At 57.4% G+C, this 13127-nt stretch overlaps 1 protein-coding gene across 2 annotated transcripts; it reads left to right on the forward strand.

Annotated features, from left to right (window-relative positions):
* The first annotated feature begins 1805 nt into the window (after nucleotides 1-1805).
* HOXC12 (homeobox C12) lies at nucleotides 1806-11295 on the forward strand. 2 transcript variants are annotated; one of them, XR_008300256.1, is made up of 2 exons: nucleotides 1806-2307; nucleotides 8440-8560. XR_008300256.1 is itself a non-coding variant. In XM_015081261.3 (2 exons), exons 1-2 carry the CDS (start codon nucleotides 7042-7044, stop codon nucleotides 8676-8678), a joined length of 846 nt encoding a protein of 281 aa, XP_014936747.2. In that variant the 5' UTR covers nucleotides 6328-7041; the 3' UTR covers nucleotides 8679-11295. The 2 variants fall into 2 exon arrangements, 1 of the variants encoding a protein (XP_014936747.2); XM_015081261.3 differs by lacking the exon at nucleotides 1806-2307 and adding an exon at nucleotides 6328-7648 and having other exon boundaries at nucleotides 8440-11295.
* The last annotated feature ends 1832 nt before the right edge of the window (nucleotides 11296-13127 follow it).

The following is a 13127-nucleotide window of genomic DNA, read 5'->3' on the forward strand; positions in this document are numbered from 1 at the left end:
ACACACACGCCACGGAGTCTCACAGACAAAGAGCCTCAAGAATTCACTCTTGGTAGAGCCTCTGCTACTGACGCGGCGGCCGGTCCTGGTCCTGTTCTACTCCATTTCAACTCCGGGTTAGCCATCAAAGAATCACATGCTGGGAAGTGGGGGGTTTAGGGGGGAATAGGTGAACCTCCCAGGAATAAGGCTGGTTCTGAATTCCATCTCCCCACCCACCACCTTAACCTCTTCCCAGAACCCCAAGTCTCTCCTGAGGTGGAAAGAGGCGAAGACTAAATGTGTGTCAGAAAAAGGGATTGAGTAGACAAGAAGCCTGGGCCTCTCTTGATATGGGCCCCCCATCCCTCTTGAGTTAAGGGTACATTGGCTAGTCCCATGACAGCCAGAGAAGTGGAAGTTGGAGACTGGGGGAAAAGAGAAGTCGGGATCTCTCCACTCCACTCCTGCATGCAAACCCACGCCTATGAGCGAGTCTTCCCACACAGAGGGACCCTCCGTAAGGCCCCAGAAGGGGGCGATGGAAAAAAGGAGGAAGCTCATGCAGACTCCTGGGGACACTGGAAACCCAGGCAAAGACTGCAGTTCCTTGAGACTCTGGGAGCCCCAGTGTGCCAGGGTGTTTAGGACCCTCTCCCGCCCTGGATTAGATGTGTCTGGATGGGTTTTGGAGGATTATCGTGCCTGGATCTGTTTTGGAGATGCCTCTCCCATAAGAGTAAGCAAGCATGAGAATGGCCATTCCTGTGCGAGACAGGTATCCTGTGAGTGTGTGTTCTGGGGAGGCCAAGTTGGGAAGATGTATTATTCTTTTCCCGATTGTGTCGGTCCCTTAACTTTTCTTCCTCCAAGAATTGGCATTGTCTTTGGGGACTCAGTGAGACATTCCTGTGAAGGTGTATGTGTGCATGTGCACACTCGTGTGCAGCCGTGTGTGTGTGTGTGTGTGTGTGTGTAGAGCTTTTGACGAGTGGAGAATTTCCTCAGCCTTCACTGCCTCTTGTGTGTGTGCAAGCATGTAAGTAGGAATGTTGTTATCTCAGAGTGTAGGGTGTGTTTTCTTTTCTTTATTCAAATCTATAAGTAGCCTTTCTTCCCAAGGCCAATCTCCTAGTGTTGGTGTGAGAGGCTGCGATACACATTAGGTTGTAAGGGGATACAGGAGGTGTGAAGGGCTGTTTCCCCTGGAAACAGACAACAGCCTTTCTCCTCTGGGACTGAGGATCCTGCGATCTTTCTCATGATCCAGTCTCACTCCCCACTCCCCATGCCTCCCCCTGTCCCCCAGGCCAGGACTAAGGAACCTGGCTGGGTGGGAACCCCACAGGACTCTTCATCTGGAGGTCACTTTACCAGGCTGCCAGGGAAGTCTCAGTTAGATCCTTTCCTGGGCTTGGGGGAAAAACCCGTCCCCACCCACATCTTAGTCCCCAGACCCAGGGCCAGCAGAATAGGCCTTTCAGCCGGTAGTCCCACAGCCAAGAACCCACCTGAGAGAGCAAGGCCAGTAGTTCTCAGGGAGATCCCTCCACGACTGTCTCCAGACCATCTGCTCCTGAGGCTGATCCACAGGCGGCTGGGTCAGCAGGCCAGTGTGGGTGTGAGGCAGGGGCGGTCCCTGGGCCAGTCTCCATCTTTCAGGGATTGGAGCTGGGAACCCTGAGGCAGGTCCCCCTGTTCAAAAATGAGCTCCCCACCCTAGGATCCACCTGTGTCCGACTTGAATGGTGTCGGGAGCCCACCCCTCAAAAAACTCCAAGTGCTGGTTCGGGCAGATGTGTATCCAGACCTGTGCTGGTGGAGGATTGAGGGGCCCTGGGGAGTGAGGGGCTTCTGGGAGGAGGAGGGGGCCAGAGCTTTTTCACAACCAACCAGGCTCTTCCTCTTTTAGCCTTGACCGTGACTAGGTCTTTCTGACCTTGACATCACAGGGAACACAGGGAAGGGGGGCAGGGTGGAAAAGGCCTTGATCTTCCGGTGGCCAGAGAAGGGGAGGGCCGCTCGCCCCCTCGACGCGCCATCCCCCTTCCCGCCAGGGCCCGCCGCCTCTGTTTACACACAGAGGAGGTGTCGTCTCCAGTCTAGACAGGGGCGCTAATAACGCCCATAAAAGGCGGCCTCTCCAGAGATGTTCTGCAACTCAGCTCCCGCGCGCCTACCGCTGGCCGCTCCCTCCGCCTCCTCCGCCCCGCCCTTCTCAGATACCAGGCTGGGCCGGCGGCGGCCTTGGGGAGGGGGCATCCAGAAGGTTTCTAGAGGCTGAGAATCCCCGCCCCGCACCCTTCTGAACCTCTTCTGTCTCCAAAGGTAAGTAGACTCCCGCTCTTCCAGCCCAGCCTCGAGATTCGCAGCACAGTCTCCAACCTCCACCCGTCCCCTGGGCCGGTTGCCCCCACCCCAGTCCGCCCGCGCACCCCCCCTTTACCCCCTCCCAGCCCTGGACTTGGGGCTTGGATTTGGGAAGCAGTGGATGGCTGGGCAGAGTAGACCCCATGCATGTCTTGGCCTCTCCCCAGGGCTAGGCCTGGCGAGAAGCCATGGTCACTGCGAGCCGCTGGCTGTGGGGCAGAGGGCACTCGGGTAGTCCTCACCCCTTACGGAGCTTCGAGGTCGCGGAGACCAGGCCCTGGGCTCCCGGATACGGTGCAGGCGGCTGTGGGTGTGGCGTTTGATGGGAGTGGTTTTTTTTTTTCTTTCTTTCTTTCTTTCTTTTCTTTTTTTTTTTTTTAACTTGGTCCCCACACCTTTCCTGACACTCAGTAATTCACTAGGCGGAGGAGATCCTCTGCTGGCGGAGGGGGAAAATGTCAGAGCCGCGAAACTATTTAACCATTGGTGCGCCGAAAGAACGGAGAAAAGGGGGGAAGAGGGCCCATTTAGGGATGCTCAGGTGAGAGGTGGAGACATGGTCTTCCAGATGTCCCCGCTTGGGACCCCCCCTTCATTTCCTGAGTGGCCATTGTGGTGGGAGCGGGCCCAGAGATGCCGCAGAAGGATTAGAGGAGGTAAGGAAGCTCGCTGCTGACCCCAGGCCTCTTGTGTGAGCTTGAAAGCCTGACTGGGCCCCTCACCCAAGGTTCCTTTAAAGCCTCCCCCCTTCTTCCCGTCAGGCTGCAGATCCCTAGAAAGCAGCACCTGGAGAAGGGGTCTCCCTATTTTCTTCTTAAGTCTTGGACACCCGGAGGGGTGGCTGGGAACCAAGGTGAGCTCCATGGAGGAGTTAGGGAAGGGAAGAAAGAGGAGACGGAGTCCCCCTACCTCCATCCCTCAGCCTTGTCTGAACCCGACAAAGATGCTGAACCAAGGCGGACCCGCCCCAAAGGAACGAAATAGAGAGGTCTGAAGGGTCGGATGGGGGTCCAGACCGTCCTCATCGGCTGCTTTTCATCTCCCCTATCCCCGCCCGCTCAGTGCCAACACACCCCCCATCGGGGGCCCAGGCCCTGACTCATTTGCATACGCGGCAGAATCGCTTTCTGCAAACTAGGCAGTGACCTTGAACTGGGCCACCGAGGCCTCTCAAGTGACCGTGGAGAAGGCAGCACCGCGCGGAATAATTCTGACCTGGGATCGGTGGGGGAGCCAGATCACAGCAGCTAGCAATCGCTCCTCGGTGGCCTGAGCCTCACGCAGCCGCTTGGCCCCTGTCACCCGAGCCCTCGCGGACGCGGGAGGGATGCAGACAGGCGGCGCGGGGGCCAGCTGGTGGGTGCGCCGGAGCACGAGGGCTGCCTCGGGTCTTCAAGGAGAGCCTTGGGCCGCGTCCTAGCCTTCAGTTATAATTAACCCCTGAGTTAATGAGCATGCCACCATGGGGCATGGTGGAGCTAGGCCAGCTACAGCAGGAGCCCGTGGCTCAGGGGCCAGCAGGCAGGCCGCCTCCACTAACCTTGTGATTTGATGAATGTGCCGGCGAGCGGACGCACAGATCGCTCCACGGTTCCAGAGCCTGGGTCTGGCCAATTATAGTTTTGCATGTGGGCTGCGAAATGCGCTGGATAAAACTCTCGGTTAGACGCAGCTACCCGGCGCTTTGAGCTGCGAGTCCCTCCAGGTCCCCCTCCCTCAGCCCCAGTCGGTTCCCGCCGCCGAGGCCGGTTTTAAATTTGAGGCTTCGCACCCGAGCCTCCCGCCGGCCCCGGGGACCCAGGCTGGGCGCGGCGCTCAGGGGCCTGTTCGTGGGAGCTTGAGTTAAGGCAGGGGCCGAGCTGCGTGTGTGGCTGGGTTCCCTGAAGGTGGGCAGATCAGCGGTGGTGCACTGGGATTGTCTGGGTCCTCGCCGGCATCCTGAAAACCCTCAGGCTCACGATGGGCCTCGAGGAGCTGGACCGGGGATGCGAACGTGGCTGGTGGTTCTCGGCGGCTCTCCCTGAGAGGAAGCAGGGCCAGCTGCACGGAACCAGGAGGGATGTGTGCGTGTGCCACTGCCCACAGAGTCCGAAACCTGGGGAAAGTGGCCTTTTCAGTTAGGGCCGGATCCGACTGGGAGACACTGGAAGAAGGAAGCCCTCACTCCGTTCTCATTTCCCCCAGCGTTCTATCTGCCGCCCTGTGGCCGCGGCTCTGTGTGCTCAGCGGCCTGGCCGGAGGGCAGCGTGCAGGGCTCTGGGCCTGAGATTTTCCAACTAGGGAGGGACACGGGGAGGCTGAGGCCTTCCTCCTGGGGTCCCCTCTCGAGGACACTGGAGTCATCTGGAAGAGTAAAAGAGAATGGGCAGAAGCCTCTGCCCCACACGGACTAGTGATTACTCCGCGCAGCTCAGCTCGGCATCCCTCACACCAACAATAGCGGCTGAGCACAGAGGCCTGGAGGCCTGGAGACCTTGCTGCCTGCGCAGTGTTCTGGTCGAAAACAGCAACAATCTTCAAGTCACACACACCCCTTTTTTTTTTAATCTGGAGGACCCAACTCACCCCCAAATAAATGTTTTAAAAATTAAATTTTCAGTGGTGCTCATCAATGCATCTCGGAAAGGGGGCATAAATAGAATGTTGGAGATGCTGTGACGTGGAACTTGCGGCGCAGGGATGCTTCCTTCTGCAGCCGCGCAGCCCCGTAATCAATTAGGCACCAAAAGGCCAATCCAGGCGGTCTCCTGCCCGCCGCTCGGCGCCCCGGCTCGCGCGGTTCTGACTGAAGGTGACTGCACGGGGCTAGCATCTCACCGCTCGGCCTTGGTTCCGGCAAGTGGGCCCGGCGGACGTGGGGCGGGCTCCTGGGGGCGGGAGGGGCCTGGCCGGGCAGCCGGGGCAGCCGGGGCGGGGAAGGGGAAGGGGAAGCGGGGCGAGGGGCGGGCGCCGCGCTGGGAGCTCTGAGCTGCGCCGGGCAGGGCGACGCTCTTGCAGACAAATTTCTGTCCGAGGGAGCAGTTCGGGTTTAGGAAATGAAATCGCCTGGCGAGCTGTGGAATTCGAAGAATCTGAGTTTCTCTCTGCAGCGTCCTGCAGAGGAGAGAGGGAGAAAAGGGGAGATGAGAAGCCTCAGCTTAGATCTGCTTTTGTAGGTTCAGCTCATTCTCAGATACTTAACTTTCACCTACGTGGGTTGCTTTCTGCCCGATTCTCGCGGAGACCCTCGGTTTCTCCATCTAGCTCTTCTGATGCTTCCCCGTATTTAGACGTTTGCTGAACTATCTGTTGGACTTTGTATTACTTAAAGCCGTTCATATTGTAGAGGAGCCTGAAACAATCAAATAGAAATCCGAGTATTTTGTCTACTAGGCACCAATAGGATACACCTAGTGCTGAAGGCTTTGTTTTGTTTTTCGTTTTAATCCGCTTGTCTGTATTCTGTGGACCTGGTTGAGATCAGATTGTGGTTTCCAGATGTCGATTAATCTCATCAATGGCCAGCGTCGGGTTCTCAGCCTTTTCTGAAAGGAGCTGCCGAGGTTAGCACCGTAAATATAATTTTAAGCCCCCAACAAGATCATTCTCCGGATCCCTCTCCCTCATCCCCAGCACACCTACTGGCATTGGCACTGCCATCTGATGGTCCCAGCGGCAGGCTTAGATGGTTCTGGAGTGTGGGGGTCTACTCCGAAGTGGGAATCGGGAGCCTCTCAGGCCAGCCCAAGCTCTGCTGGAGTCCCAGAGCCTCTTGCTGCAAAAACTCTGGAAGACCCCCCAGAAGCTCATGTGACCCACAAAAGTCACAAGGAAGAGTAGTTCAGGCCCCCAGGTTTTCAAGAGCAGGTAGTCAGGTCCACATCGAGCTGGGCACCTCCTTTTCCTGCTTCTTTTCTGCATGCATCCTATAATGGTGAGTGGAAATGTGAGGCTAGGGTGGCTTCCAGCTTGGGGGGGTGGGGTGGGTGAGGAGGTGGGAATACCCAGCATTGCAATTCTCTCATAGTCCTTCCTGGAGGAAAGGACCCCAAGTGTCCCCCCAAATTCCTGTGCAGATAGAGCTGAGGAGGGGGAGTACCGCAGTAGCAGGGCTGGGAAAGACCGTGGCAGGGAAACCTGTCCTTACCCCCACTTCGCCTCTACTGTAAATAAACCCCGAGCCAAAGGGCTCATCCGTCTCCTTAAACAGCCAGTAAACTTTATATGACACAATATCTAATAGTAATTTATTGGGGAGATATTGTAAATTCCAACGGTTTTAGTTAATAAAGGAGCTAATTAAAGAGGGACAGGCTGTGCTTGGCCAGCTGTTGGCGAGAAGATAATACATCTGGGGGGGGTGGGTGCATGGTGCAGAAGTGTGTATGTGCGGGGATTTTTGGTGTGGCTTTTTCCCTTTTGCCCCGGGTCGGGCGATTGACTCACTGTCTGCATTAGGTTTTATGGTATTTTTAAAAACCAGAAACCAGAGACTAAATCTGCCCCCGAGTTTTGTCTCTCCCCCCCCCCACCCCAGAGTGGGGAAGGGGGAAGTTGGAGTTGGTGCAAGGTGGGGGGATTCGCTGTCCCCACCCATCCCCCTGGCGGCGGCGCCCACGTGAGCCGGATGGCCAATGGGTGGCCGGTGCAGGTTTAACTATGTTTAATGTCAGATAGCAATAAAGTAGAAGCTGCCGGCCGGGCCCCGCGGAAATGGGCGAGCATAATCTCCTGAATCCCGGGTTTGTGGGGCCGCTGGTGAACATCCACACGGGAGACACGTTCTACTTCCCCAACTTCCGCGCGTCCGGGGCGCAGCTGCCAGGGCTGCCTTCGCTGTCCTACCCGCGCCGTGACAACGTGTGCTCGCTGCCCTGGCCGTCGGCGGAGCCCTGCAATGGCTACCCGCAGCCCTATCTCGGCAGCCCGGTGTCGCTCAACCCGCCCTTTGGCCGCACGTGCGAGCTGGCGCGCGTGGAGGACAGCAAGGGTTACTACCGCGAGCCGTGCGCCGAGGGCGGCGGGGGCCTGAAGCGTGAGGAGCGCGGGCGCGACCCGGGCCCAGGAGTCGGGCCGGGGGCGGCGCTGCTGCCGCTGGAGCCGTCGGGGCCCCCTGCGCTCGGTTTCAAGTACGACTACGCGGCGGGCGGCGGCGGCGGCGACGGGGGCGCGGGACCCCCGCACGACCCGCCCTCGTGCCAGTCACTGGAATCCGACTCCAGTTCGTCCCTGCTCAACGAGGGCAACAAGGGCGCCGGCGCCGGCGACCCGGGCAGCTTGGTATCGCCTTTAAACCCCGGCGGCGGGCTCTCGGCCAGCGGTAAGGACCCCGGCCCACTCTTGAGGCGTACTCAGGACCGGACAGCTCACCGGGGCGGGCAGGGTAGGACTGAGCTAGGGCCGCCTGGGGTGACAGAATGTGTGGTGAGGAAGGGCTTCTTTTAAAAAGAAGTGCGGGGTGGGGGGAGCGCCTATAAACATGTAAATATCCCCATAAAAGAACTGGAGAGATTCCCCTTTTCTGGACCTGCGGCTGGCTAGAGGGGGCAGGGAGCTCCGGCCAAGGGGATTCTGACCTAGACTTCCCCAGGCCTAGGGGTGGGGGGTGGGGACCGAGAGCTTGGTCTCTGCTCTCTAGGACCTCACCCCCCGCCTTCGCACAGACTCTGTTACCTACATTTTTTTTCTCTCTCTCTTAAGAAACGCCAGTGGACCTGGTTTACTCTGGCCACTGGCTCATTCATGTCTGTTCTAGCTGATCAGGGACCCAGCACATCCTGGAGAAGGTGAAAGGAAGGGGCCAGGATATCCGGGAGCAGAAGAGCTTTGGGGAGAAGTGAGGGGTTCGAAGCACAGAGGGTCCAGGGATACTACGGTGGGAAGTCCAGTCGAGGAGGCCAGGAGGAGCGAAAGGGGGGAAAGAGGATGATGAAAGTGGGAGAGTTGATGGGGATGGGGGTCTGCGTAGAAGAGAGGAGATGGGAGATGGGAGAGCAGGGGCCTGGGGTTGGGCGGTTAGGCCAAGGTGCAAAGGGCTGGGGAAGGACCGAGGGCACTGGGCTTGTCACCTCTTGGTCCTCTGGCCAACGCTGCCGGTTCGTCTCCACCCAGGCGCGCCCTGGTACCCGATCCACAGCCGCTCCCGGAAGAAGCGCAAGCCCTATTCGAAGTTGCAGCTGGCGGAGCTGGAGGGGGAGTTTCTGGTGAACGAGTTCATCACGCGGCAGCGCCGGAGGGAACTCTCAGACCGCTTGAATCTTAGTGACCAGCAGGTCAAGATCTGGTTTCAGAACCGGAGAATGAAAAAGAAAAGACTTCTGTTGAGGGAGCAAGCTCTCTCCTTCTTTTAGGCGGCAAGACACGGGCACCGGCCCCGGACTGAGCCTGTCTCTGGCAGGGAGCAAGAGGGGGCGCTGCCTGGGACCCAGTCCCCGCTTAGAACGCCAGGCATCTCTGGCAGGCCCTCCCTGGACATCCTCTTGTCTGTTTTGTTTGTGGTTCCCTCCCACACACCCCCAGCAGGCCCTGCCAAGTCTCAGAGAGAAGGGAAGAAGCCAGCCAAGGAGAGAGGAAGCCCACAGCTGCAGGCAGGGGATAGGGGCAGGGAAGGCTGAGGTGCTGGGGAAGGACTGGTTTGCAGTGGGACCGGGGCACTGGGCCCGGGGCTGAGGAGCTGGAGCAAAGGTAATCCAGGCACCCCCCTCCCACCACTTTCCTTCCGTGGTCGGAAGTCAACCTGCAGTAGGCAAAAGTGGGGACAGTGGAACCGAGGCTCCCCAAACTCCCAGCGGTTGGGGTTAGGAGAGGTGGAGAGGAGGGAGCAAGAGTGGAGCGTGGGCGGAGAGATTGGCAGGGGTCAGCGTAGCTATGCAAGGGCAGGAGGAAGTGGAGAAACCTGGGAGGAAGTGCGGTTTGGGAGAACAGAGTGATCATTAATGCCCGGTAAAGTCCGCTGGGGTCTGGTCCTCTAGGCCTGGAGGCCGAGGCACAGGCGTTTGACAGAGCCGGCTGCGGACAAGGCGACCATCAGCCTTAAGTCCTCTCTGGGGCGGGCTGCCTGAAAAGTCTCCTGGTCTCCAGCCTTCTCCCGACGCCTCTGCCCGCCCATTCGCTCGCAGGTGTGCTGCCAGGCACTCTTCCTGCTGCCTAGGCGGCTGCGGACCGGAAGCCGCAAGCGCGGAATTGAGAGCCCAGCGGACGCAGCCTCGGGCATAGTAGCCACCCCAGGGACCCCCACCTGGCCCTCCAGGAAGCCCAAGAGGCTGTGAAAGAGTCTGCGAGGCGCGGCATTGATTGGCCGGGAGAGTTTCTGGCAGCCGCGGCTACCGCCGCTGATTCTCCCTTCCCCGCTGGCGTTCACGGTCACGGCCGGCCAGAGGCTGGACCGGCATAATTTACGAGGCAGGAGGAGAATCTGCCCCTAAAGGGGCTACCGGCCGCAGAGGCCCCTGCTCAGCCCTGGTTTCCCAGGCTGGTGACAATGAAGGAGGGGGGCGCTGCAGTCCCCCACACAACTCCTTTCTCTCTTTTACCCACCCCCATTCCACCCGCCCCCCCCACCCCACAACGTCGCCCTTTGTCTCAGGATCCTCTGCCTCCGCCTCCCCCTGGCCGGCGAGGCGCCGAGTACAAGGACCAGAGCTGAAGGAGGGACACATCCTCAGAACCGGTGGGAAGCCAAAGAGTGGCTTCTTCTGCAGAGGGCCTTTTATTCAAAGCCCCCTTCAGGCCCCAGCCCCAGCCCACTAGATCTAGGCTGGCTTAGGAGAGAGAAGCAGTGGAGACGCTCGGCACCTTCCTGCACTCCGTTTTTATCCCTCTTGGTGAGAGTTCCCCCGACTTCCCCTCTGCCCACCCACCCACCCTTGCAGGAGCAAGAAGGGCAGAAACAGGGAGCTGATGAGAGTTAAGCCCAGCCTGGACACTGTGAACTGGCCTGCCAGCTTGGGAGTTCTTCCTGCCCTGGAAGAGTCTCTCCTAACACCCCCTCCAATGGCAATCCACAGAGCCTGCCGCTCTCCCACCAGCACACAGCGTCAAGTCCCTGGACAAGACTGTGCAGAGGCATGGGCAAACGCAGGCACAGCGGAGCCCAGCACCCCCACTGGTCCCCCCCCACCCCCCCCACCAGTACTTGTAAGCAGGCAGCCTCATGTCCCCAAATGCAGCCCTGCAGAGTGGCGGTACAATCACATGCCCTCATCGCCACTGGGCACCTGCCACACTTCCCCACCGACATAAACTTGTTTCACCCATATACAACAAGTTCACAGAAATCAGCGCCATTCCTGCTGTCTGCACAATCCCTTGTGGGCTGGCCCTGAGTGTGAGGCACTCTCCCCTTTGCCTGGTCACCCATGTACCCCTTCATGCAGCCTCTCCTGTGACCTTGTGGGCTCTGGGGTGCTGGATTCAAGCTTCACCCCTCCAGCCTGACTCCCACAGCCTACTAGAGAAGAGAGACCAGAACACTCCAAAGGGGGTGGGGGTGTAAAGATATGCAATATTCTCTTCCTGTCGCTTTAAACTTGACTTCCGTGAGCTTCTCTGTCAATCTGTGTCCTGTTCTCTGTGTCCCTTGCTAGTACCTAGTCTAGTCTCTGTGGGTAGATGCCCTCCCCAGCTCTCTGTAGTGTGCCCTCCTAGTCAAACGTCTGTCTTTAGCACGTTTTCCCTTTATAGAGTCCTTGTACAGAGTTGCTTCATCATATTAATATTAATAATAATAATTAAAACATGACTGAATGATGATGTGATTTTTTTGAGAAAAAAAATTTGAACTGGGTCCCCATACATGGTCTTTTCTGCCTAGAAAGAATGGGATTCCCAGGCTCCTGACTGTCCCCTACTTTATTTTCTCCAGTTCAGGTGAATAATAAAAATGATAAGTGTATAATAATAAAGGAAGAACGGTGCAGGGGCAACAAAAAACATACGAGCAACCAAGATCTGTTCATGAGCTGCCGTCCCTAGTCCCAAGCAATTATTAGCAGAGAGAAAGTTGGGGGATAGTAGATTGGGGGGGAGGAGAGGGACAGCTAAGGAGTCATGTGGCCATAAAAATAATGTAGACAGCCCAGAGGAGACTGTAACCACTTTCAGGGCCAGAAAGAGGAAGTCTGGGCTGCAGGATCCCCAGAAGTGAAGCCAGAGTAGGGACTCTAGCAGGTTGGAGCAGGGACGGCAGGAGTGCCCTGGGATAGGGGGCAGGGGTTGGTGGAAGGACACTTCAAGTCCATGGTCTAACCCCATGGCTTCACTCTGAGAGCACATTTTGAACACTGCACAATGAATAGGCAGGGGACTAAAAACTACCCTTGGAGCTGGTGAGATAGGCTCCATCTTCCCCAGCCAGCAACTTCTTCTGGGCCATGCCAGAGACCCAGGGCAGAACCAGAGTCCAGGTCCCAGCAGAGCCCAGGGGCCCTCTGTACCTCCACCTTGCCCCTTCCTTCCGGGTGGGTCATCCTTCCTCTGCCTCCACGCTTCTGCCTCTGGTCCCTGAATTTCCCTTTCTCACAGCCTGGCTCCAATTATGGAGTCTCCTCCAAATTCCTTCTCCACCCTTCTGGGGCTACTTTGGAATAAGGAGCCCCCACAGAGCCCAGTATCCAAGCCACACCCCTGCCTTGAAATCTCTCTCTCTCTCTCTCTCTCTCTCTCTCTCTCTCTCTCTCTCCCTTCTTTTCCTTACTCCTGCAACTAGAAAAACTAACAGATTTAGATTGAATCCCATTCTCCTTTAGCCCCTAACCCACAGCTTGTCTTGTGCAGCTGAGGGGTTTGGGCAGGAAGGAGATCCCAAGCTTTGGGAGTTACTCATACAAAGGCCCCCACAGAGTATAGGCAAAGCTGGGGACAGGATAGCTTCTGGCAGCCATGAGCTGGGAGAGGGACTGGGTGGCTGCGCCTGCCTCTGAATTAAGGCGGGGGTGGGCGTGTTGAATCCCAGTGAATCCAGGCCAGAGACTAAGCTCTTCTTAGGACACATCTATACGGGGGGGGGGGGGGGGGGGGGGAGAGTTAACAGTGAAGGCATTTCTGGCTAAAAAGAAAGGAGTAAATTTAAAGAAGTTAGGAATAACTGGCCTTTAATTTATTCCCTTGATTTAGTCTCAGAGACACTGCAGATCTGAGAGAGGAGGTACTTTGTTGGGTGGTGTCTACACAGGTCCCAAGAGTCAATAACTGAGAGACTATCAGAGAAGGAGAGACACTATAACCTCCTCCCCATGGCTGAACAACAAATCCTTGGGTCTCTCTGCCAAGGAGAGTGTAATGGTGGGAGCGGCAACCCAAATACTCAGGGTAAGGCTGAACTCTGCATCTGGGTAAGGATTGTATCTATTTTGCAACCGTTTGTCTGATTTAAGCCCTCAAACTACTATTTACTCCACGGACTTTAAGACAAATAGCTGCGTGTCACAAACTGGGTCTTGGGCAAGAAATGAAGAGAATTATCTGGATAATGCAATGCGGGTGGAAATAATTCTGCTGCTGTGTATTTGTAAGCTTATATCATCCAAATGAGCTGTGTATTTGGCCCTGGCTATCCACCCAGTTCTACTCCACTCTGACCTGCATAGACACAGCTAGGGTATTTAAGGCAGCTATTGAGCGAGCGGGCGGGAGATGGGCCAGGCAGCCCGGGTCCCGTGGATAGTAATGCAGCCGGAAACCGGGCGCGCGATCGATGGCTCAGACCCAGAGCAGAGCAGGGTCCGCCAGCTCGATCTCCGAACAAAGCAAACCCCCGGGACCTTGGGTTCCGGACAGGCCGGAGCCCCCGCCCATCCTCC

This window comes from Acinonyx jubatus, chromosome B4, assembly GCF_027475565.1.
Source record: "Acinonyx jubatus isolate Ajub_Pintada_27869175 chromosome B4, VMU_Ajub_asm_v1.0, whole genome shotgun sequence".
Taxonomy (NCBI): domain Eukaryota; kingdom Metazoa; phylum Chordata; class Mammalia; order Carnivora; family Felidae; genus Acinonyx; species Acinonyx jubatus.